We start from the raw sequence: 26,376 nt of genomic DNA, 5'->3' as shown, positions 1-26,376 counted from the left end.
CAAAAAGAGCCATAAGAATAATTAAATGACTGTGAAACATTTTATAGTGAGACCAAAGAGATGTATCTATTTAGCACGGGAAGGTTAGTATATTTTCTGGAAAAAGATAGATACTGTTATAGAGGATTCTTGCAACCTACTAAAAATCTTAACAATACATAGTGAAACAAGACCAATGACTATCTATACATATGTATATATAGAAACCAACTTGGCAAAACCTTTCCAGAACTTCACTGGATGTGCAAGACTTCTGGCTGACAGCATAACTGTTTCAGAAGTAAATTATATTTATGAGCTAACATTCTGTATAAGTCCTAAAAAGACCAATGTTTTGAGTTAAACTAGAAAGCCGAAACAAATGCAGACACTGGAAAGCAATCATCGATTTAATGTCTCGTAACCTATTGCATCCTCCCCTCAGCATTCCGACCCATTCCTTTCAAGCTGCAAAGATGCAGGGTTTGCTCTCATTTCTGTCAGGCTACTGTAGATAGCTGAATCACACTTTGAGCTGCTAAAAATAGAGAAAGCTGCCTTATCTCCGACGTTTCAGTTTTCCTTCTATGTGAGTCTTTGAACTGTCTTCAGTAAATGTGCCTAAACCCTTTCCAAGTGACTTTTCTCTGTAAAGGGTCATCCTTAGAAGCATCTTTGCATCTCAATGTAAAAGTCTCTCTGTTCAATAGCTATTTATTTAAGGCTATACTTCGGACTTTTAGCTAAGGATGAATTTTAAAAGACAACAAAAATGGTGAAACTGTACACATGCCAAACTTAGCTTGGAAATGATATATACACAGAGCTCCCAGTTCTCAGACAGAATTCTGCATTTACGCAGAGCACTTCCCCAGTGTCTGCAGTGTGATCAGGTCGCTCGTCACTCTGTCTTGGTTAATTCCATCTGTCAAGTTCAATTCTGTCAGATCTCATTTCCTTTCCCCTCTTTTCCTTCTTCTTTTTCCCCTTTCTCTCCTTTCCCTTTCATTTTTTTCCCCCCTTCTCTGTTAATATAATTTGAGTGTTACTGTGAGAAGCAATCTCAGGAGCTTTTAATCCTGCTTAGTATCACACAGCTCACAAAGATGTAGTTGAGTGCTTGGCATAATACACAATCATTAATCAACAGACTTATGAAAACAAAGTATAAGGGAGAATTAGATGGAGGAAGATGAAAACATGAAGAAAAATAGTAGAAATCAGGAAGGTATGACGAGACAATACTGAGGAGACAGATCAGGAAACTCATGGGAAATGTAAATAAAGTTATCATGAAACAATTGTACAGCTTCTAGTTTTAGCAATCAAACATTAGAAAACTCCATTCATAAGAAAGGACAACTTTTTATTGAAGGTCATAGTAATTAGGAAGTCAGTGACTTTTCACTACACTGGATTATGAAGGTGAACTGTTAAAATTCCTAGCTCCTATATGGTTTTTTCATTTCATGTATTGTGGGGTTTAGGGTCTTTTCTGCCCCTTACAAAGACTAAAATTATTTATACAACTGTTGCCCATCCAGCAAACCTTCCTCCTCACCAAAACACCATTGTAGTTACTGTTATCCTAAAAAAGAAGCAAATGTAATTAAGTCCTTGCTTTGATTACTTAAATGGTTTTAATATAAACAAAAATCAACTTAATTCCATGCTTGTTTGCTTAAATAATCATTTATACAAAGCTGTGGTCATCAGAGCAGGTAGTTCTGCATCCCCCCCACCCTGGAAACACTTATTGCATTTATTTTCTTTTATTCATAATACTACAGTAAGGAAAGAGGTTTTAGAACCACTTTGATTGGTAGTTCAAGACATAGAAGAGAAGAGAAAAATCAGAAGAATGTAAGAGCAGCATTTTCACAAGGTAGTCTAGCTCATTAATGGCTTCTTGGCCTCTTCTTTTGAAATAAGAGCCTGTCACTTACTCACACCATTCTGAGAGAAGGTACCAGTACAATTAATAGAATTGCTGCTGGGTCACTGTTTGTAAGGTTTCTGATAGTCTGTTTGAACACGTGCCAAAAAGTCTCTATTTGAAGGGAACCAGAGTTATTTCTGCCGATCATTCAAAGAATTTTCACGCAGAAGGTGAATTCTAAAATGCAACCAAGTGAAAAGAGATTAATGGTGCAGAAAAACTAAAATGTGGAAGGAATGCCTGCATAGAGGCTGATAAATGCTATCACCATTAGAAAGGCTATACTTTCTAAAACCAATTAAAGTAATAGTTTTGAAACTTAAGAATGACCTTTAACGCCTTTAATATATGAGCTGTATGACAAAGGAGGAAATCACTAGGTGCATTAGACTACTGGAGTTGGTTAAGCTCAATAGAATGAACATGCCAATGAAAGAGCATCCCATAAAAATTTCTGGAAAAGGGGAGAGGTTTAAACAACAAAATCTAAATCAACTCGAATCATGATGTTTCTAATGAATGAATAATGTATCATGCTTTGCTTAAGCCAATGGAAAAAGGATAAAGTAAGGCACACTAAACAACAAAAGTTTGAAGACTATTAGCATGTAACATTTATGGGCAATTTATTTTGCCTGACAACATTTACAATACAGACATTAATATAATAGGACTATGGGAAATTTTTTAAAGTTCCCAAAATCATAGAATCATAGAATCATTTGGGTTGGAAAAGACTTTTAAGATCATCCAGTCCACTAAAGGATGTCCTGAAGTGCCTTGTCTACACATTTTTTGAATACCTCCAGGGATGGTGACTCAACCACTTCCCTGGGCAGCCTGTTCCCCTCAGCCTCCTTTTCTCCAGACTAAACAGCCCCAGTTCCCTCAGCCGCTCCTCATAAGACTTGTGCTCCAGGCCCCTCACCAACTTGGTTGCCCTTCTCTGGACACGCTCCAGCACCTCCATGTCTTTCCTGTAGTGAGGGGCCCAAAACTGAACCCAGGACTCGAGGTGCGGCCTCACCAGTGCTGAGTACAGGGGAACAACCACCTCCCTGCTCCTGCTGGCCACACTATTTCTGATACAGGCCAGGATGCTGTTGGCCTTCTTGGCCACCTGGGCACACTGCTGGCTCATATTCAGCCGGCTGTCGACCAGCACCCCCAGGTCTTTCACTGCTGGGCAGCTTTCCAGCCACTCTTCCCCAAGCCTGTAGCGCTGCATGGGGTTGCTGTGACCCAAGTGCAGGACCTGGCACTCGGCCTTGTTGAACTTCATACAATTGGCCTCAGCCCATCGATCCAGCCTGTTCAGACCCCTCTGTAGAGCCTTCCTACCCTTGAGCAGAACAACACTCCCGCCTAACTTGGTGTCATGGGCAAACTTGCTGAGGGTGCACTCGATCCCCTCATCCAGATCGTTGATAAAGATATTAAACAGAATTGGCCCCAATACTGAGCCCTGGGGCACACCACTTGTGACCTGCCACCAACTGGATTTAACTCCATTCACCATAACCCTGTGGGCTCATCCATCCAGCCAGTAAATGTTTTCTGCAGGTCACTCATTGTATGAAACTTTTTCATTTGGCCCAATGGTAAAGGTGCATCTGTGCACCTTTTTAATTCTGTGCTTCCTGCAGGATTAGTAAGTGCACTAAAACTGGGGGAGTCTCGGTGCTCAACCAATCACTTTGTTTTTTAAAATATATATGGAATATGAAGTATTTCTTTCTCAAGTAATAACACATTGATCAGACAGACCCTGAAAAGAAAAGCTTAGGTATTCTTATTTAGCTGTAGTGAGTTTATTTAGATAATAAAGAGGAGAATTAATTTTTCAGAAAGGGTGTAACTGGTACAGATACAATTGTACTAAGTCAATAAAGATTAAGAATTACATTTACTGAGATGCTGACTACTTAATTTTGCTTTGAGCTTTATCATGCCAGAAGGGAAAAAGAGAGGACCACCGCAGGCTTTATTCTCCTTCCATTTTCACTGGCAGCTATTTGGAGATAAGCAGTCCTGTTACTGAAGGCATCTTCCCAAGAGGCACTTGGCAGACAATGCATTGCCTACTAATTGACTTCATACAACAGGAATTGCTAGTTTTATCCAACTGACTTCTGCACCAATTGAGAAGTCAGACAGAGCAGTATGACAAAACCCTCTCAGCAATACCCTGATGCTCGCTGGTAAATCCAACTGCACTGGAATGAAACAGCATTTTGGCGACTGGCTCTGCCTCCTCCTGCTCCCACCATCACAGAACGCCTGCTCGTTCCTCAACCACTTCAGCTTCCAATGCAAACTCATTCTCCTCAGTGGTTTAGGCTATTACACCAAACTCAAGAGACAGGGAGGCTGCGGTGCAGTGCAAGCACATAGTCTCCTTGCCAGCTCTGCTACAGAAGCAGTAGCCATCAGCAGAGCTGACAGCTCCTACTGTCTTAAAATGTCATCCCAAAACAGTTGTTCAGCAGAACTATCGAGGCAATGCAAAGTCATGACATCAGCATTAGACTCTAAACAGAAAGCCTTTTCTTTTACTTTTCCTGGAAGCGCTAACTCAGAGCTTCATCATGCAAAATCTTACTCAATTGAAACTGCCAATGTTTAATACTTAAGAAATTCAATATTCCATTTAAATGGTTTTTAAGCACATTATTTAGATACAGGTTAATTTATCAACCCCCTGAAAAAAAAAAAAGTATATAATTTTCAACATGGAATGTACACTTTAAACCTGCAGTTTAATGATATACACCAGAAGGACAGAGAATAACAACATTATTAACACCACTTAGATTTTAAGCAGCATTGTCCAGATGGACTGACAATGTAACGAATACTAATTATTTTCATGCAGAAACAGATCAGACAACATTTTATCTAAAGGAAGTCTGTGCTGGGCAAAGAGGAAGAAATCAGTGCTTCATAGTGTACTGAGGAGTTGAATGAGGTCAAGCTTCCCACTGAGAGAAAGGATGGAAGAAATGGACAGAGAACATGGCAAAACATCACAAAGCCACGAGCATATGTTGAAGGCAAACTTCACAAGAACCTCAAGAAAAAGATAATGGGATTATGGGCCTTAAAAACCTAAATATTCTTATTAAGAGTAACCTGCTATACACATAAGAACAAAGAAATAAGAGGCAGAAATAGATGGAAAAAAGGAAATGTCACAAAAATAATTTGTCAAATTTTAAGCATCTCCATAAAGGAGAGCTGACAATAAAGTTTAGTATCAGCCTCACAGGAAAAGGTTATTCACATCACATGTAATAAAGCAAAGACAAAAGGCAGGAAAGATGTAGCCAGCAGAGGTGTTTGTGGACCATGAAGTCAGCTGAAGCATAACATGACAAGTTGGTAGTACACAGCACCAGTTTCTGCAAATACAGCCTACAAACAGGTGACAACATTGTGGGGCAGAGAAACTTGTCCAGAGTAAGGGAATTTGAAAGTATTATGGATTTTTCAGATGTTCCTGGCAATGAAGTATGTTTAGAAAATCAGATGACAATGTTCAGTTGAAAATGCAGAAAAAGATTGACAAATATGAAAAACTACTGAAAAGACTGGACAACATGTGGCATGTGTAAAATAGAAGTATAATGCCAATTTTCTTGTGGTGTTTGTGCGAATCTGGTCATGGTGGTATTATAAAAATCAGTGAATAAATAATAATTTGGCTGTTGAAGCTTGTACATCCTTCAGAAAACAACAGGGAACCAGCTCATTTCTCTTTCCCTTTCTCCCCAAGAACTGGAGAGGTCCTGCCAAAGCATGAACTTAAAATGGTGATTAAGATAATAAAGTCATGTGTGTGTGAACTGTATAATGGTGGTGGAAATACAGTACTCACTATACCCTTCTGCCTTGCGTTCAGCAGTTCCTCAGCTTTCTCAACACTACTCTGACAGCATGGTCTCCTCTCTTCAAATGCTGTCTGCTACTATTGTGGCATACTGACAACACTATCACATAAGGAATAAGTGAAAACCAAGATTATTTTATGGGATACAATCATTCTTTCTAATCTAATCTCATGGGGTTGCTATAAGCAACAGTTGCAAAGTACTTCTTTAAAAATGAAGCTTTAAAACACTTTTTATTGTATGGTAACAATAAAGCAATGTCACAATCCTTCTGCATGTTGAAGTTATTTAAAAGCAGAGAGGACTGAAGTCTTTCATAGATCAGCTTTAAAAAGTAAAATACAACTAGATTCAATGCTCAGAAATGTTTGTGGATGGAATAAAAGGATTACATCTATGCAATTCTGGTTCCTGGCAAAACTGTAAAAACTAAGATAAAAGACCTAGGACTCTTCATGGGTAGTTCAACGGAAAACATGGTGCAACGTGTACTGGCAGTTAAAGAAACCAAGTGAGTATTAGGTTGCAAAAGGCAAATGAAAGAAAACTAGAATTCCGTTAATATAAAGTGATGGTTCACTATGATCTGGAATATTGTATTCAACTCTGGTCACTGTAGGTCAAAAAATTTTGGAAAACAAAGAGTTCAGAGAAAAAGGAGGAGATTAAGATGGAAGGTTTTGGCACCCAAAAACATTGAACGGACTTGGAACAGTTTAGAGAAGAGATGCATAAGGGTGGGATGCAAAATAGAAGGTGGCAGGATAAATTATGAACCTGAATGCATCTTCCCTCCCTCTACAAAGACAAAGGAAAATTAGTGCAATTTTAAAAGACTATATTTTAAACTGGGAGATTTGTAGCACAACCGCTTCCCCCCAAATTTATTGGCTTAAAATAACATGAAGATTAAGAACATAATAGGGTTTAAAGCAGATTGGATGTTTCAAAGAAAACCTTTTTTTCCTTAAAGTTTTCCAAGTTTCAGAAAAAGAACCCCAACAGACATTGGGAGCAAGGAAAATATTTGTCCTATTGGTGTTTTACTTCTGAAGCTGTATATTGCTGTTTCCAAAACATTCTTCAGCTGATACAGGCTACTGGCCAGAGTAGAGTGCTGGTTTGATCCAGTCTTATAGAATTCCCTCACTTCATTACCGGTAAAACCTTTTTTCCTCTATAAACCACTCATTCTCCAACCTCTTTTCTCTCTCCCATTCTCTTCAATGCTAAGATGGTAAGTATAACTGCCACCCATGACAATCATAAAAGAACTATCACCAATTATTCTCCTCACATTAAAGCAACCAGTATAGTGTAAAGCTTTCCCCATACAACCATTGAAATATACTTATTTGTCAAAATTCCAACTCCTCTTCAACTTATTGACAAGGAAGCAGCAAAGATCATGTGATTGTCATCAAATACTCACGAGATCCTCTACTCTAATTCTTCCATTCAGTTTATCCCTCAGTTTCAGAGCCTTTCATGGGTCTTACTTTATTTCTTTCTTTTCCTGTACATTTCTCTCCTTAGCTTCCACTCAAGTGGAAAGTTTTGTTCTCACTGTATGGTAAGCGCAGCCTACCACTGGCCCAAATCATATCCCACTCCTTCTATCTGCTTTACTCAAAATCTAAGTCAATCACTGAAGTTCAGTTTTCTCATCACATTGGCATTCACTGGTATATATCTGCTTAATATAAAATAATTACTAAAGTTTGGCTTTCTAATGTTCTATCTCTTCTTGTGCCGGCTTTTGAATAAATGTATGTTCACGTCTTATGGCATGAATGGTGTTATTTAACTGTGCAAAATACTGTGATCTGCATTTTATTTAGCCAGCACTTACAAACTAGATACAATACAGAGAGATAACAGATAGTTTACACTGTTTCACTACAAACTATAAACACTATAGCACAGTATAGTATATATACTGTGCTATATTTATATATTTATATATGAATTAAGTATATATTTATTTGAGCACACACATACATATTTATCTACATCAATGGATTATGGCTCTCGGATTGTGAAAAGTCCTCACTCTGGGATCTGAACACTGCCTAGCCTAGCAGGAAACATTGAGCTTCAGTTTGCAATCTGTTAAATGCTTAGCCAAATGCTGGAGGTGTTGTTATGCAGTTGCTTTTACTCTCCAGGCCAATAAACTGCTGAAGATCATACCAGTCCATGCTTAAAACTCACCAGCATTTCTTACATAGAAAGTATAATGAACACATAGTGGAAAACACCTTTCCATCCTGTAAATTCCCATTTGCTTTTACCTTACGCTCATTTCTTTTAACAGTGGATTCAGAGTCAACTAGTAGCTCCCACATCCTGTCATTTCTTTGGGAGTGATGGTACTTAAAATAAAGATTCATGAACACCCTTGCAATCTCTAGTACTGAATTTCTCAAGGAAGCATAGATGTTAACAGCACATACCCCCACTAACCTATGTAGGTCTAGAAGACAGTGATGAAAAAGTCAGTCATCCAGTGTCTGTAATCACCATTCAGTGGTTAGCTCCAGTGGCTAGCAGCAGAAATATAGTGGGGAATGTTTGAGACATATTCCCTACTTCTTTCTTGCAATATTTTTCCTCCTCCTCTACGCACACAGCTGTACATATGCAAGTAAAAAAGCCAGTATACAACTCATTAAATAATGAAAACAGTCTGTGCAGCCTTCTCAGGCACTGTGCACGGATTTTCTGAAGTAGTCACTTTATTTGCAAGCAAAGGAATTTTTCTGAGAGGGGTGAAAGGTAGAAGAAGTGTTTGTATTATATAGCTGAATGACTGAATTGGGTCAGGTAGGGTCAGCCATGTCAGTCTTAACAGCAGTAATAATGAACTGACAGATGTGATTATTATTCACATCCTAAAAAGAAACCACAGTAGTTCCAATTCTGTGGAGTTCAAAAAGACAGGTCAGATATCAACAAGCCATGAGATATTGCCTTAAAATTGTTAAATTCTACTTAACCTTTTAAAATCTCATTGTGGAGGCCTGTTTTTAAACTTTCAAGAAGATCTTATGTACAACAGGATCTATGTTCAGGAGACCTCTTCCCTTTCACTTCAGGCAGCTGTTCCCCTCGCCTCCCTTATCTGAAATTCTTAACATCATCTTATATCATCAAGGTGCTTACAAGCTTTTTATTCTGAATACTCTCTCCAAATCACTTCTAGCGAGACCATCCTTATCAGGCTGCTGGCACAGCTACTTTCCCACTATTTCCCTAAAGGGAACTCCCAGCTTCCCTTCCAAAACCCTGCCTTCGCCATCCCCAGTGTAGAAAGATGCTTATGTTGCTGAGTCCCTGCCCATCTTGTCAGCAAGCTCACCTTTTGCTTTTGTTCTTCCCCTGCACAGAAGATAATGTAGCAATAACTTTCCTTCTGGGCCCACACAACCTCTCAGCCACATCGCTCTTGAAGCCTGCAGGCCCTGTAGCACCTGTGCTACAACTCTGCTCTACGGTCAGGACATGCTTGTACTTTTTGTAAATGTTTCTGCTATATATGGCCTGTCACACAACCTTATCAGCATACATGCTTTTCTATTCACAGGTACATGGTATTCACATGACATCCATACCACAGATTCCATTCAGCCACCTTACTTTTGCCTTTGCAGATTACCCTCCAAGGATATTGCTTTAGCAGAATATTTATTATGGGTGGAATAAGTTGCTGATTTGTCATGCAAAGTTACACTTCTCTAATAGGGCGTCTGATGAATTAAGTGACTGAAGGCAACTGTCATGGTTTAACCTCTATAGGCAGCTCAGCCCCACGCAGCCGCTCACTCACTCCCCACACAGTGGGATGGGGGAAAGAATCAGAAGAGTAAAAGTGAGAAAACTCCTGGGCTGAAATAAGGTCAGTTTAATAGGTAAAGTAAAAGCCATGCACGCAAGCAAAGCAAAACAAGGAATCCATTCACTACTTCCCATCGGCAGGCAGGTGTTCAGCCATCTCCAGGAAAGCAGGGCTTCATCACGCGTAATGGTGACTTGGGAAGACAAAACACCATAACTATGAACATCCCCCCCCTTCCTTCTTCTTCCCCCAGCTTTTTGTTGCTGAGCATGACGTCATATGGTGTGGAATATCCCTGTGGTCAGTTGGGGTCAGCTGTCCCGGCTGTGTCCCCTCCCAACTCCTTGTGCCCCCCAGCCTGCTCCCTGGTGGGGTGAGAAGCAGAACAGGCCTGGACTCTGTGTGAGCACTGCTCAGCAGTAATGAAAACATCCCTGTTGACAAACACTGTTTCCAGCACAAATCCAAAACATAGTCCCATACCAGCTACTATGAAGAAAACTAACTCTATCCCAGCCAAAACCAGCACAGCGAGCAACCCTGAAGGCAACAAGGTTTATAGCCTGCAGTGAAAAGCCACTCACTTGCAGAAAAGCAAGCATTCCTGAACTCTTTAAAACCAACTCAGAATGCAGTTTTTTCACTACAGATTGTGAATAGTACATACAAAACTAACTCAGAACATAAAGGTCTTAAATATTTTCATATACCTGCATATTCCTTTTAGATCTGAATTTGAATGAGTATTCCAAAATTCCTACCCTATATAATGCAAGAATTTATACAAATAACAAAAATGAATACATAGGAAAAAAACGTTTTCTGCAAGTTCATCAAAAAAAAGTCAGATTACGCACATTTCAGTAATGGTTTCTGGAAGGTTCGTTGGGATCTCAGTAAGGCCTTTCCCACGACAGTCCACAATGTTGTTACTACAGGTGCATGCAGTAGGGCAATGCAAGACACTGCAGGATGGAGCCATGAAGGATTGGTGACCTGCAAAGGAAAAGAGTTTCTCCTAAAGTTGCACAATACTGTCAAACAGTAGTCCAGTTTACCTCAACAGTAAAACATCACATTTTACACTGTCTTGAAACAATTAATACAGAACTTTGAAAATAAACATTGTAGCCTATCAATACTTTTGAATTGCCTGAATTTAAATACCCACTTAATACCAATAAGTTGACACAATACTGAGAGATGAAAGACAAATGCTCAACTACTGTGCAGGCATCACATCCATCATTTTTCAACTTCTTTAGCAACTCACATTCAAAATCATCTTGTTAAAGAAGACTAAGTGTGATGCATTCTTCAGGTATACTTTATTTATTCGGTGGTTTAAAAAAACTAATTACTGATTTATTTAGTTTTCAGAATTTTGTGTAATATTAAAAATGCATGTCAACAGAATGAATGAACTTTGTTATAAAAACTGAAGGTGTCCTGCTAGTTATGTCCTGTTCTGCAAATACTTATTTGAGTATAGTCCTTCAGTTACATATTGCTTACAGAGAATTTTGGAGTTATGATGTTTTCATTCAGTCACTCAAAAATTTAAAATAAAAGCTTTACTTCAGAGCTCATACTCTCACTCTTTTGTGTCAGCTCAGCAGACTTCTTCCTCCCACAATCTAATATTCTTACTAACTCAGGTGGCTAATTTACATGACTTCTAACCCCCTCTTCTCCCCGCCAAGTTCTTGTGCTGTATGTTAAACTCAGCATTTATAATTGCATTGAAACATAATCACTTCATATTTAGGTATGTTTTAGAAAGTAAGCAACTACTTATATTTTCCTGCAAGTAGATAGATTGCACATTTTATAACATCATAATGCATTCATTCTTGTATCAATTTAGTGATACAGAATTGCTGTTTTGTAATGATACAGAAAGGCACAAAGGGATGAGAAAGGCATGAAGCCCTCTTTTTCTTTCTTTTTTTATTAAGGTAAAAAAAAGCTAGAGACTATTTTGAAATTCTCAGGGAAAAAAACCCTTCTTAACTATGAAACCACAACTTAATGTAAGATCTCTCTCACTATATTTAATGTCATATATTAACATAGGAAGGGTACATTGATAATGTAAGCTGCAGCCAGTGCTGTTCCTACTTACAACTTCAAATAACAACTGCTTGAGTTTTAAATTACTAAAAGGTTAGTCTTTTGAGATAGTAGTTTACAATATAATAATTTGATTTCACATTTATGTACATGTTACAAAAGTACAAGCAGCTGCCAAAACTAGTAACACAAACTAGTCTTTTTATACTAACAGACAGGAAATATTTCACCTGCATTTATTAAACAAAACATGGTTATTCCCCTTCCTCAAAATCTGCATTATAAGAACCAAGTTATAAAACTGGTCTTGACACTTGGGCTCTGCAGCCATACCATTTACAAATAAGATACATGAAGTGATCTTGTTAGGAACCCTTTTAAGTGTACATAAAGGCAGAATCAATAGTAGCAATACTGTTAGCATTTGCCATGCAAAGGTGGCAGCACCTTACACTTTGATGTCAGAGGCTGTATAATAAGGACAAAACATTGTGCTCTCCATAAAACTCTTAAAAGCATAGATCTGTGCAAATTTTGGCATTTTTGGCAATAGGCTTCTGGGGTTCTGCAGAAAATCAACCAGTAGAAACAACCCTGCTGAATCACTGAAAAGACATATAGCTCTATCCCAGCTGGTTTTTAATGTTTTTGAGGAAACTTGAAACAGTAGACAAAGTTTACAGAAAATTTTCAATCTGAGTCTAAAAATATTTAAATAAGAAAGATAAACTTGCCTTCTTCCTCATCTAGAAGATATGAATAAAGGAAAAAAAAATTGAATAGAGAAAATGTGATTAGTAACGAACTGTTAGTCATTTCATTATTTCATATCAGAAAATAACCTGATGTACTAAAGCACACTAATTACATTCAGAAAGTTACTTAGGGATTCAGAGTATTATTTAAACTGCAGAAAATAACAACAAGAAAAAGCAACAAGCTGTTAAGTTAAAAAAGAATAATTCCTTATTACTAAAGGCCTTATGTTCTCAGTCAGTGCACCTTTTATTTCATTTTCCGCATCTCTCCCCCATAATTACACTTTTAGAAGGCTATATAATCTATGTGAATGCGGCATTTACACAAAATTTGTATGGACAGAAGCACCCACACACAAGGTACAAATAGCAATAAAAATGATTAGTTTATTTTTTAATAAACATTAATGATTGGATTATGCAAAAGCTAGCAAAAGTCAACACGCAGCCCTAGCAATCACTGCTAAGCTGTCAGTAGGTGCGTTTTAAAACAGGACTCGGTGAGCAAACGTTTCCCTTACCACTGCAGACAAATTCCCGTTTTTGGACCTCGGCTACGTTGTGTCCCCGGAGGTGGGACGGCCCCATACACTGGGTGTAGAGACCGACCCGTGGCCGCTGCCGCAGCCAGTCGGACAGCCAGGCCAGGTGGCAATCACAGTAGAGGTTGTTGGAGTGAAGACGACTGCATGGAAAGAAACACGTCAATACCTTCAAATTAGGAAGAACAAACAGAAAAGCAACCAATTTGCCCAGCCCCCCCCTTCAGCAAGCAACTATGCCAATTTATTAATAAAAATTGTTAATGAGGAATCAATTTTTCACATCTTTCATTGGAAGTCTGGGAGATAAATGCTAATAAAAGGAACTATACAAGCGGCAAAATTACTTTTTATTTGTGGTCTATTTAATTGGAAGAAAAAAAGAAGGCTTCCTAATACAGTAACCTATCTGTAGTTTCTTTTCTATTGTCTAAAAGAAAGAAGTAAATATTCAAGAGCTTGAAAGCTGCCGTGGGACTCTTTAGTCCAGATCTGTACAAATAGTGAATAAGACAAAAATGTCTCAAGTAAATTGCCCTATAGTACTAATATACTGTCAGAAAAAAGACTTAATAAAAGATTTGGTTTCCAATTAGATATATCTGTAAGTCTGGCCATTATTAGTCTCTATAGAAACAGCCTGCAAAATCTCTTTAACAGGTCATATTCATTTTCTGCTGAACAAGACAGAGTAATAACTCAATATAAACCACCTTCTTTCACATCCCTTTTCTGATTTCCTCTCTTTTTGTTTAATCACAGAAAGGGGGATTAGCTGCTTTTGGCTCCTAGGGACCTACGTTCTAAGCAATGCCTGAAATTAAAAGACCAAATGGCAGCAAGCAATGGAATTAAGTAAGTCGCCTCTGTTGGCAGGGTCCAACATAAGACTGTGGCTCCTTGCCAAGTGGCAAAAAGCACTTTGCCATTGATAAAATATCAGACAAATGTATTCACTAAATTAGGTAAATTACTTTTCTCTGGCTCTTACTTTTCTCTGGCTCTTACATTTTGTCAAACTACAGAAAAGGATGCCCACAGCTATAAATCAAATCGTTACTCAGAATCATCCATAACAGAGTAATGTCATTTTGGTCCTTTTTAGCTGATGTGCTCAATCCTAACTAAGTAACTGGAAAGAAAGTGCAAGAAAATCAGAATTTAGACAAGGGGACTAATTAATCCATTAAAAAACCCCCAACAACTGTAAAGCAACATGAAATGTGTAACCAACATAAACAAAAGATTTTAACTTGCCCCTCCCAAATGACTAGAAATTAAAGGCAATATATTTTCCTGTACTAATTCTTGGGTGGTTGCTTTGCAAACATAGCTCACAATACAGCACACTCATTCAGTACAATCTGTGGCCAGCTGTAGGCAAGAACACCATTGCAAATCAGAACTAATGCCGCTGAAATCAATATGGTTATACAAGCATATTCTGACTGCAAATGGGATGTTACAGCTATAATCTAGGACTCTGTGTGTCCATTTTCTTTGGTTTCTAAAATAAATTTTCAAAAGATTAAATATCCCACCAAAAAAAGTGTAAATGTTGCTAATTTGGTTCACTGTAATTTGTGGTTCAGAATATAAACTGTATTTGAGGGTTTGAAAGAGGTACAGACATTCATGTTTTCAAGTCTCAGGCCTGAAAGAATGGAATGAGATTCTAGTCTCAAAATATAACTGAGGCCACCAAAAGCCCATGGTCAGCACTATTTAAGTACTCTTGTATTTGTCCAAGCAAGAATAGTTACAATTCTGTTATGAAATCAACAGAACTACTCACCTGCATGAAGTTTCTTCAGTTACGAATGGTATGTTAACTTCAGTGAATAGCCCTACTGATTTCAAAACAGTTGTGCAACCCAACATGCATAAAGAAAATGGACAGGCTCTTTGTAAAAGTAGTTCTTTAACAGTAAGAGCTACTCTTGAACTCTGATAGAAACATCCCATTCATTTTTGATTCCCACGTCACTGGAAAATCTGTTTGAAAGAGAGTCTCAGGACTAAACCTTGATATATTCTGCTTTTGCCACTCAATAAAATATATACATTTATTCTTAGTTCAGTATAAACATACAAAAGAAAGAACCCCAAATTGTATTACTTGCATACACACTCTTTTCACTGTGTTTTGTTCTAGAAGCCTGAAGTGTTCTTCTGTGAAAGTCATAACCTCTAAAAATGGGGACCTTATTGTAAATGCTGACACAACTTTAATTATAATAGCACTACCGGATGATGCTATAATTTTATGTTACAAAAAATGTTGGAGAGCCAGTTTAGTTTAATTAGGTCTGCTAGCAGTACAGTAATAAAAGCATAAAGATTTCCCATTTATCAAATCTGACAGCCAATCAAAGATTCTTCCATGTTCCTAAATGAAAAGTGACCCATTCAATAGCTCAAAGTAAAACAAATTTTTGACTTTCAGAAAACATCAATTTCTTTCTCTACACAGCTGTAACATGTAAAAAAGAATCCCTCTCGCCCTCATCTTTTTTGTTAGAAGGTGAAGCTCTTCTGTGACTAAATACTCACTATGGAAAACCCAGTACGGAAAAGGCCATGAAACCATTTTCATAGACTTACTCATCCCACATCCTAAAAAAGCTGATGGAGAAGGAAGCAACTGCTTCTTTATCTCTTGAGCTCCAAGTATCAGCTTTGGGGTCACCTGTTAGCTTCACCATTCAGAATTAGCTGCCATACACACACACACGGACTTCACACTCATCAACTTCATGATACCTCTTTTTCTTTATTGAGCTTATGCTTTCTTTGCCTGTATACTTATTTATAGACCACTGACAAAACTTGACAGAGGTAAAAATGATACACTGGTCTGATAAAAATAGCAGCCAGGTTCAGTGGGACTACTTACAATGTTCTAAGTTTGGGCATATGGTTGAAACTTGCCACGGACAGTCGAGTGATGTTGTTATTGTTGAGAGTGCTGCAAAGTCAAGAAAAGGCATATTAACATGTTACAGTTATGTCACATTTACTACACTTTTTAAAAAGGCATAGCTAATGAAGATCATGGTGTACTGTTTTTAGGGATGGTTATCAGGAAAAAAACACAGGCCTTTAGATATACTTTTCCTCCTTGCTCAATCCCTGGTAAAACACTATGGTTTGACAATTCCATTAACAGTCCTAAGTAATCTGAGGTCCCAGTAACCTATGATTCACTCAAAAGGAGCTCCCACCAAGGTTGAGAACATCTATGGCATTCAAGCTAAGCTTGTCATCCTGATGTAAAAAAGAGAGTTCTTGGAGAAAATGCCTTGATTCTAGGATTCTGGTTTCTCTTTCTAGCTTCTGAGAGTCCATATTTTTTGATAGAGGATACAAGAACTGCCTGTTTTTTCAGGAGTGTTAGGAAAATATTAACTCTGGGCTGCAATTAGTTTTTATATGGAACAGAGTTGCTATAGATGATCCGGAGCTGCATGAACAATAAGGGAGTTTCTGCTATACGATGAAAGGAGTCAGGAATTTTAATACTTCAGCAAACTAATAAATTTTAGACAAGGTGCCTGGAACTTGAGATAGGAACTAGGAAAAATCTTAGCCAATTATTGGCTAGCACAGAGCCATCATACTTGGTAAGTGTAGTTTGTAAAGATAATGAAACTTTATGAACGATCCTGCAGTTAAATATTGTCTTTAGGCTGCAAATAAAATGCAAACAAGCTTGACTCCAGAACAAGGAAACAAGCGATAGAATTTACAGTTTTGGCTTAGAGATTACTCACTTGAGCAGAATGGAGAATGTGCTCTGAGATTTTAAACATATAACTATGGCACTAATAAATAATAATTTCCACTAACCAAAGCTTTTTACCCTTTTGAAACAAAAAGAGGTTTACCTTTTCCTTTTTTCTTTTTTAAAGCACAAGGTATAATTTGTGCTCGTATTGAATAAATTTTTAAGTCCTCTCTGATCCTTAAACACAGAAAGATAAATCCACAGCACCCTGAACAGGATTAGGCTATACACCTCCACAATAACCAAGCAATTAATTACTGGTGCAATGTGCTGCATTTTACCTTTGTGTGCTTACTCATTCCATGTCCTAAATGTTTACTTCACTGTGCATAAGGAATCTCCCCTGTGTGCTCTTAGGGCTACATAAACAAAAAGGAGAATAATCAAAAGAAGAAAAAGGGAGAATCATGCCCCTTTTCAAAACAGAACAAAAATGAAACAACAAAAAATGGCCAAGTGGGTATATCCAGGAAAGGTGTCTTAATGAATAAATGACAACCAGTAAATCTTAGCAGGATTTTCTTACAATGTCCAGCTCCCATAGTTCTTCCTGCATAACTTCTTACAAGGTTTTGAAATCGTATCTTTTCAATGAAGGGAATAGAAATCAGTACTTATTTCCATATCTGTTAGCTGTTTAAAGAAGGTGTATCTACAAATGTTTTAATTTTCAATTTCAGATGTTTGATTGTATACATGAGCTATTAATTTATTTTTGGAAGGGTGCAGAAAAATATCAGGAGTAGATGTAAGGGATACACACATAAGGAACTAAATAGTTTTCATAACTATTTCTACCTAATGATGAAAATGCTTGATTTCATTACAGAGATGTAATTAAAAAAAAAAGTTGGCTCAATACCTTTACCTAAGTGTTACATACTATTGCAAAGTATGATGACTGAAAGACATTTTTTTCATTTCTTAGATACTTTAATTTTTTTAATATGACAGCACTACATATTTTCCCATAGTCTGATTTTCTCTTATTAAAAAACAAAAAAAGAAAGAAAGAAATAGAAAAAGGAAAAATAAAATTTCACAGAAATTCATAGGGAGGATTATACCTATAATCATTTTCGTCTTCCAGAATTGTCCAGATTTCAGGTTGATTTTGTATCTTTAACACTAACAGCCTGTAAGATTCTGCAATTATTTAACCAATATATAAGACCTGTTACTTTGGTACACATTTCAAACTGTCACTGAACAGGATTACAACCTATTTAAAAGCTTTATCGTATACTTGCAGTTTGAACTAATACACACATTCTGTGCTTAGATAGAATAATTAACTCCAAATGGAAACAACATATGTAGTCTTATTTGCTCCTCAGTGCATATACAGTATGGTCTGATCTACTATCTTTCATTCTTTAAGCCATTTTGGAAAGGAAGCTGAATTAGATACAAAATCTTCAGTAGTGTTTGAAATATCTATGTCAATTTTTAAAAAACTTAATCTTTACATCATTGCTTATGATATAATTCAAGATAGTAAACATTTAGTTGTATATTTGAGCAATGCTAATATTCTATGTATATTCAGTCACAAAATTCTAACTACCTACTTTTTCAGCAGACTATTATTTTAGGAGTTTCTTTTCTTTTTTGCATTCATTGAAATTCATGTGAAAATTCTACCACTGACTTCAACTGGCAAGGATGACCTTTTTAGAACAGTAAAAATTGCAAGCACTAAAAAATGCAGAAAATAGTTGATTGGTTTTTTTAAAACACACATTTAACACTTCCAATTATAAAGAAAGGCTTGTATTAAAAAACTTAATAACCAAATTAAGACATCACTGGAAAAGTTATTCTGTCATATATATGAGTTCCAAAGATAAAAATCTTACACAACATTGGGTTTACTGACAGACAACCAACAATTCATCAATGTCACAATTAGATGTAATATTGAACCCACAGTACATTTTACATGGCATTATACTGTAAAGTTAACAATAGACTTGTTATTCTATGATTACAAAGTAAAAAAAAAAAATAAAAAAATTAGCTGTCAGATTCATTCACTCGTAAGTATGACCAACTATTGCTCGATAATAAAAAACTTTACCACCATCAGCTCACATATTCTTTAGTTTCTTGGACATATAGACACTATCTATTGCCAGAGAAGCTTCTTTACTTCAGAATCTTAAAAAAAACCCCCACAAACACCACAGCAAAAAACCCCTTCCTCACCCTCCTCAAGTTGTTGTGATTTACCAAGCACAATTCAAACTAACATGAAGTAACTCACTGATACACAGTCCTTCACTTCTCTTAATGCAGAAAGCCCAGAAAAAATGTGACATTTTGATTGACAGAGCAAATATTTCAGGAATGTGTCCTGTGCCTCAGATTCTTTGGGAACTGAGGCACTTTGCTCATTACAGTAACTATTTTCAGGTCAGGGGTCACTGATGATAATTTTGTTACCTTTAACCTCACTGATGGCCACTTTGAGACAGTGAGAAAAAGTATTCAAAAGAGTATTGCAATACTAACCTTCAGTGACATGAAAAAGATATTTTCCTACACATATATATATTTATACACATGAAATTTAAGATGTTAAAAAACCCCACAATTAACATGGACATGCTAAACACCTTAACACATAACAGGAGTGTTTGATAGAAAAGTGCCTCTTTAAAAACATCCAGATTGCCAAATATATATAGTATATTTTTCCTTAAACAGAATCTGAAAGATCAAATTGATGTCAGAGTATACAACAAAGGCAATCCTGAAAATGTTCAGCACTTCAACAGTGATGGATGATTTACACAATTAATGGCATTCATTAATACTCCCCTCCCCCCATTTTAAAAGGAAATATATTCTTTTCTTACAGTATCTGCCAACTGTTTTTTTTGTTGTGTTTTTTTTTTTAAATTGTGTTTAATGGCTGTCTTGCAGAGTAAAGGACTATCTCTGCCTCTCCACATCTTTTTACCATTTTATAGCACATCACAGTGGATTATTTTAAGACATCTTTTCACTAGACCATCCTGACACCAGGCTGCAGCTCGTAGATAAGCTTTTACATTAGTACTCCCCAGATACTGAGCTCCGGCTACAAGTCAGAGATACAAGGAATACTTACAGCACTTCCAGGTCGCGCAGAGCCCTAAACGCCCCGTCTTCAATACAGCTGATCTGGTTGTAATCCAGTTGCCTGTTAAACAGATTAGGAAGGTATTTGTAAGGGAGACGAGGGCTGGCAGCGTCGGGTGCAAAGGAAGCCTCCCGAAGGGCCGGCGGAGCTAGGCCGCGCTAACGGAAAGGCTCTTGCGAATACGCGAACAGCACGCGCGAGACCGTCACACAGCATGCTGGCCTGCACGCTGCCACAGAAATCCCTTTTTGTTCTGAACTGTCTGCGCAAAACAGCAGCGCTGGGAAAGCTCCAGTAAATAATAACTGCACCTTATATTAAATGCCAAAGGAATGCAATTTCATTACATCAAGAAAAGCTATCCATTAAAAGCTCTCAGCGTCATCTTGCTGAAACAATTTCATTAAGGTAAAGGACGGTAAATCACTTAATGTCACACGCATCCCCTCGGTGACCTAACAGAATCCATTTATCAGAGCAGCCCAGCTGCATGTTAATTCCAGCCGCCGCGGCAGGGACCGGCGAGAGACACCGCTTTTAGGGGTCTCTCTGTGTGCGTGCACGCCTGGCCCGGGTGGGAGGTGCAGGGGGGAATTAGAATAATTACCTTCTAGAATATTTCTGAATGTAGAAATAATAGTGTCCAAGGTATTTACATACTTGGTTACTTATCTCCTTTAACTCTGCTCCAAATGGAACTAGTATTTCTGCTGTAACCTTCAGTGTGTGGTTTTCTACGTACTTTGTGCTCTCTGCAAATACATGCAGATAGGATGTTGTAGCGGAGCACTTGAATTCTGGACGTAAAGCTCAGCAATCCATCCTATACATTATTAATCATTGAGTATTAAGTTATGAAAAATTTACATTCATTTCTCTGAAGGATATTATTACCTTTTCAATTCAAAACATTGATACAGTACATACTGCCCAGTTAAAAAAGTCTGCTGAAATTAACAACCATGCAAATACAAAGTCACGGTTTCTCCACCGATAAAAGCTTTTCCTATAAATACTGCCACACGTCTTAGGCATTTCAGGGCATGACTCGCAAAGCAAAGATGATACAACCTCACTTTAAACAACCAGAAGATCTTCTCCAAGCCGGTAACTTGTCAGTGTCAGGTAATATATATGAGTAAATGTGTGTGAACAATACTAAGAAAATGAACAAAATACAAATGAACTCTGGCCTTCCGTCTTCAATTATGTATTAGCTAGCAGGACTAATGAGGCTTTTACTAAAGCATTTTCTGTGATTCTTCTGAATCTATGATAATGTTTTACTTTATTAATAAATCATCACACCCACTGTTGAATGTAATGTACCAACTTCTATAAAGTTCTTCTAGTTTCATCCATATTTTTCATCTGAATTACTACTGCACAGGAATAAAATATTTCCATAACTGTAACAGTGTCTGTGTTTCTGTGTACTGAAAGCTAAATGCAAACTATCATTTCCTGAATATGATCTTTAATCATTTTGGTGCAATGTTACAGCACCAGTGCTGCAGTGTTGGAATACTTAAGCCTACTTTCTCAGGCTCCTTCAATTTTTACTAATGAATTTCATTTAACAATTAAGTTAATAGCCTTTTTATTTTAAAGAGGTAAAATATATACACAGTACAATTCTCTAACCTCTTGAACAATTCATCAAAGCTATTTAAATTAGTACAATGGCATGAAATGTTACCCTTGACACAATACAAAAGAGAAATTGTTTCCAGACAAATTGGAAAAATCTTTTAATGCCATCAAATTTGCCTAATGCAGTCTGCAGGTTAATCTGTAAAAGGGTGAGCTGTATGTTTGCCCATATCTTATTATCCTTAGCTGTCAATGTATAAATCAGTGCTGACACAGCTTCTTCTAAATCATCCATATTATACACAAAGGAAAATCTTTTAACAGTAGAGAAAGCACTTGAGCAAATCTTGTCCTACACAAACTGAAAGGCAGATTTCTTCCACTAGACTGGCAGCAGTTGTGGTGCACCCGAAAACTTTTGGACTTCTTCCTTTAATGAGTCACCATGACCACTACCTTAGTGAAGGGTGAGTTGTTTTCATTCAAATCTTCTTACCAGAAAGATTACTTTGTTTGCACTGAACTAATTACTTGGTTTCGGTTTGGGGGAAGGATATGTTGTAGATGGGAGCAGAGAAATACTTCCTAGTTTTATAAATTATTGCCTTTGAAAGATACTACCATCTTTATGTTTTAGATGATCTTCCATCAGTTATGACCATGATATAAAATGATCAGACACACACCATGAAGAACAATTGGTATGATATATCTTTTTTAAGCTATGAAAGTTACACGACTTTGAAGACTGTGTGCCTGGCTTGAATACCAATTATCGTATTTGTGTTAAGGTAAAGATATCCACCGCATATATAATCCAAACAGAAAGCAGACAATACATCACAATCAGTATGTCATTAACTTATGATGTCCCTCTAATGGATATACTAAAGCAGTCTGAATTTTTTTGGATAAAACCAGTTCCTGATAGCAAGTTGTGCGAGTGCTTAAGACACAAGCAAGAATACTAGAGAAAAAAGCAGATATGTCTCTGATTTTAAGTTACATTTTATAATTTGGTTTTAGCATAATGACTTTCAAAACCACACATAAAAGATCTACAATACTGTAATTAAACTTTTCTTACCACTAAGTTATTGACCAATAATCCTAGCTCCATTTTAGAAAACTTTTTTTCCCCTAAGAGTTTCTTTTCTTCTTTTTGAATTATTAAAACACCCTGAGCAAGGAAGCTGATCAGACATGGACCAGCAGCTCTGGCCCATGCTCATCCTTCCCCTCCCCCCAGTCTCTCTTCATCATCTTCCCCCCTGTCCCATCTCCATGTTGGGTCTTTTCTATGTGGGATCTTTCCAACCCTTTGGAAAGTTGCTATTCCCTTCTGACCCCACTTCCACAAAGCAGCTGACTACCTTCAGCAGTGCCATTCCTGTGAAGCTCATAAAATGCCAAACAACAGCTGTCACATTCAAAATCTTTCCATTGTCGCAGAGAATCAATTAGGTTTTGCACCCATATCTGCAGCATTACCTGGGTATTTCATATATTTACTGATCTAATGCTATTTAAAATGTTAAGGTTTATGTGAGTTCAGATATAAGAACTAGTAAGAACTAAATAAAAAGCATTCAACTAATAAGAAAATGTCTGCTTTAAAATGTTTTTTATTTATTGCTTTTGCTGATACAACTTAGACTGTAGAAACATATTGCTTATATTTTCTTCCCTTTTAGCATATGTTGTCTACCAGATAATGATAAATAAATATATAAAAATAAACCTTGTTATCCCACAAGACTAACAGAAGATGTTGCATACATTTGAAACTACTACCCTCACACAGAAAAAAACGTTATCTGACTCTGACAGAGAAAACCTTCTTTACTCATTCCTAGAGGCTGTGTTAAAAGTCGGGACTATTTCAGTCGGTATGTCTGCTTTACTCTCCTGTTCTTCGTGACTTGAGGACACTTTGTGGTCCCATGCAAGAGAGGTACCATGCAGCTTTACCTTCTTCTGCTTTGTTCAGAAATGGTTACATTCTCTTTGTGCATCAACTTAATGGTAAACATTGTTTAAGAAGTCATCAGAAAAAGTCAGAAGCCTTTCTAGATTCCTACAGTAGCTTCCTCCCCATTAAAACATTTAGAAAATGTTTCCAGTTTTAGCACATTGTACACTGGATTTATATGATTAAATTTTTTCCTTGGGAAAAGAACAGAGTGCCCAGTATTTATCACTGCAATACAACTTTTGGAAACAGTCATTGTTTTTAATGTCTCCTTATATTTTTTACAACAGAACTGAGTTATGTTTCCTATTTCTCAATTCATTTTCAATTTCAAGGGGAATCAATAACTTCAGAGGAATTAGTTGAGAAATATGTAACAAAATCATGTAAGAATTTATTCTAAGTTTTTATCAAACTTAAGATAACTGTTTGTTTCCCATGACTCTTACTATTTATCGGGATTATTCTTTCATTTTGAAGTCAAGTGCTTTTTTCCTACTTGCTGTTTATTTTGCTAATGTAGTTGATTTTGTTCTTTGCTAAATTTTCCTTGTAAAACATTTTGAATTAATTTTTTTTCTCATATACATAATATAGCAAATGATTAACCTTTTTCTTTTACCCTAAAATTAAAAAGCAAGACTTGCAATACTTCCAAGTAAGGTATACTTGCTGAATAAACTAGAAGAAAAGGAAGAACAGATCTATAGTTCAATTGCTCCATACCCTCAAAATTGTCCAGCACTCTACCTAGCTAAACACACAAGTATCTTCCAGGAGCAAAATAAATTAACAAAAAAATCAAAATGAAACAGAAGAATGCCATGAAAAGGAGTATGAACACAGAATGAACAATCTACAAGTCATGTGATGCAAAGTTACTATCACATCCGTATGAATACCCAGAAATAAATCAATTTAGTAATTAGATGACAAACAGTATCAAGACTATTATAATGTGGGGAGCAAATATATTCCTGTTCTAGCATGTAAGCTATATTAAGCACATATCCCATGCAAGTTCTGTTAGAGTGGTTTATTTATATATTAATTAGAAAATCTTTATCTGTAAAACCACTTCTACTTAGTTACTCTACATATCAACAAACCTCCCTGCAAGTCTTCACGACATCATTATGTCTCCCTGTTCAGTAAAGCACAGGCAGTCTCACTTTCCAAAGTAGTGTAGATACAAAAGGGCCTAAAGGCTTCTGAGAGTCCAAATAAGTTTTCCATGAGACTTCAACACTGAACAGAAGCATAAACTGATTTTCCTTAAAATTCAAATCCTCAAAAATTATTTGCATTATTCTCAGTACTTGACATAGCCAAATAAAATTTAAAGATAAAACTGAAGCTAAGCCTTCCCGCAATAGTTTATCAACTCAGTTCAAAATGATCTTCTACCTCAATTTCCTCTGTATTATCACAGGAAAATCTACAAGGAACTGCATAAAACAGCGACATTCGGTACTTTTCCTCATAAAAGCATAGGCCACATTTTTCATTAGGGTAAATTCAGATACCATGTAAAATTTTGCATAAGTATTGGCACTTGACTTAGCAGATGAAACCACACCTAATTCAGCTGCCTAGGTTTTCTTCACCTAACACTTATCATCACTCAAATACATACCTATTCTGGAAAGATTTTTAGATTCTACCTTTTTTTAGACTTTTCCCCAGTGGTTCAAGTGCCAAAAAAAAGACTTGCAAGGAAGCTCTGAATTCACATGCAGAGATTTCCGATTTGAAACTCATCTTCAAAGCCAAATACACTGCTTGATTTAAAAACATAATTGACTATAACATTTCATAAATGAGTTGGTTGGTAAAAAACAAGCTGTTTTCATCAGGCCAAATTTTAGGAAGTAGTCTTTAATGAAAATAACAACTTTAAAAATAGTATTGAAATGTTATTTATTTAAACAGTCAGAAGGAATGACTTTTTCTTCCAAAAGGCCACAAGGTCCCCGATCTGTTTGGCAACAAGAGTTTTAGGAGGCACTAGAAAAGTGTACCTATTCTTTTCTTCATTCCTTCAGAGCTATTTTTGACTTTAATAAAAATCTTAAGTATACATTCAATATGTTTCACTAACACCCTGTGAAAATACCTCTTGAGGTATACCTGAAATGCAGGTGGTTGAACGGACTAGTAGTTGAATTAAGATTCTCAGTAAGAATAAGCATGAGAAATACGCCAATTCTAAATTATTAAAGCATGTCTTAGACAAGCAATGCATTTGGATCAGCACTTGTACAGAGGAGTAGACAAATATACTTCCGGTTGCAGTGGAATTTTGTGCATGATCCAAGAAGAAATCAGTAACTAGAACATCTTCTGAAAAACAGGACTCTGTTTTTCAGCTGCTAATAAAATTGAACTTCAAAAAAGAAGTCCAATCATTGCCAACAAAGATTAATACAAAATTTAGCGACGCCTTTATTGACAATGTCAGTTTTAAAACTTTCACAATCAGCAACAAAGAGGCATCAGGACAACACCAAGTAATATTAATCAAGGTTTTGGACACAGGTTAGTGTAACGGGAAGGACTTCGACTGGATGCTGCTGTCTGCCTCTCTCTTTGCTACTTCTCCATTTGCCCAGCCAATTTAATCTGTGAAACTACTACATTGCCCTGCAGCCTTTATCCTTAGGGTGACAGCTACAGTGTCCCCCACTTGCTAGGAAAAAATGGAACCAAATGAACACAAAGGCACCAGAAAAAAGAGTACTCAAAAGCAAGGTTAGACTGTGACAAGAAAAACAGGGCATAAGATACTTGCAGGGCATATGATGAAAGTGTCCCTTAGTATTTTTGGCATCATTTGATGTTTCATACGTTTAGCATCACAATTCTGCCACGATGTTGG

The 26,376-nt window shown here is 36.9% G+C and overlaps 1 protein-coding gene across 2 annotated transcripts in view; it reads right to left on the bottom strand.

Annotated features, from left to right (window-relative positions):
* Positions 1 to 26,376, bottom strand: part of SLIT2 (slit guidance ligand 2) — a 273,323-nt gene that overhangs the window by 84,899 nt on the left and 162,048 nt on the right. For both annotated transcript variants that reach the window (XM_075023755.1, XM_075023766.1), the window contains exons 6-9: positions 19,922 to 19,993; positions 15,916 to 15,987; positions 12,999 to 13,162; positions 10,504 to 10,642 (exon numbers count right to left, since the gene is read on the bottom strand). In XM_075023755.1, the coding sequence (XP_074879856.1) occupies positions 10,504 to 10,642; positions 12,999 to 13,162; positions 15,916 to 15,987; positions 19,922 to 19,993 (447 nt within the window). The remainder of the gene's footprint in view (positions 1 to 10,503; positions 10,643 to 12,998; positions 13,163 to 15,915; positions 15,988 to 19,921; positions 19,994 to 26,376) is intronic.

This window comes from Buteo buteo, chromosome 1 (genome assembly GCF_964188355.1).
Source record: "Buteo buteo chromosome 1, bButBut1.hap1.1, whole genome shotgun sequence".
NCBI classification, from domain to species: Eukaryota; Metazoa; Chordata; class Aves; order Accipitriformes; family Accipitridae; genus Buteo; species Buteo buteo.
The sequence above is the reverse complement of the archived record's forward strand: the minus strand, read 5'-3'. Positions and strand labels throughout refer to the sequence as shown.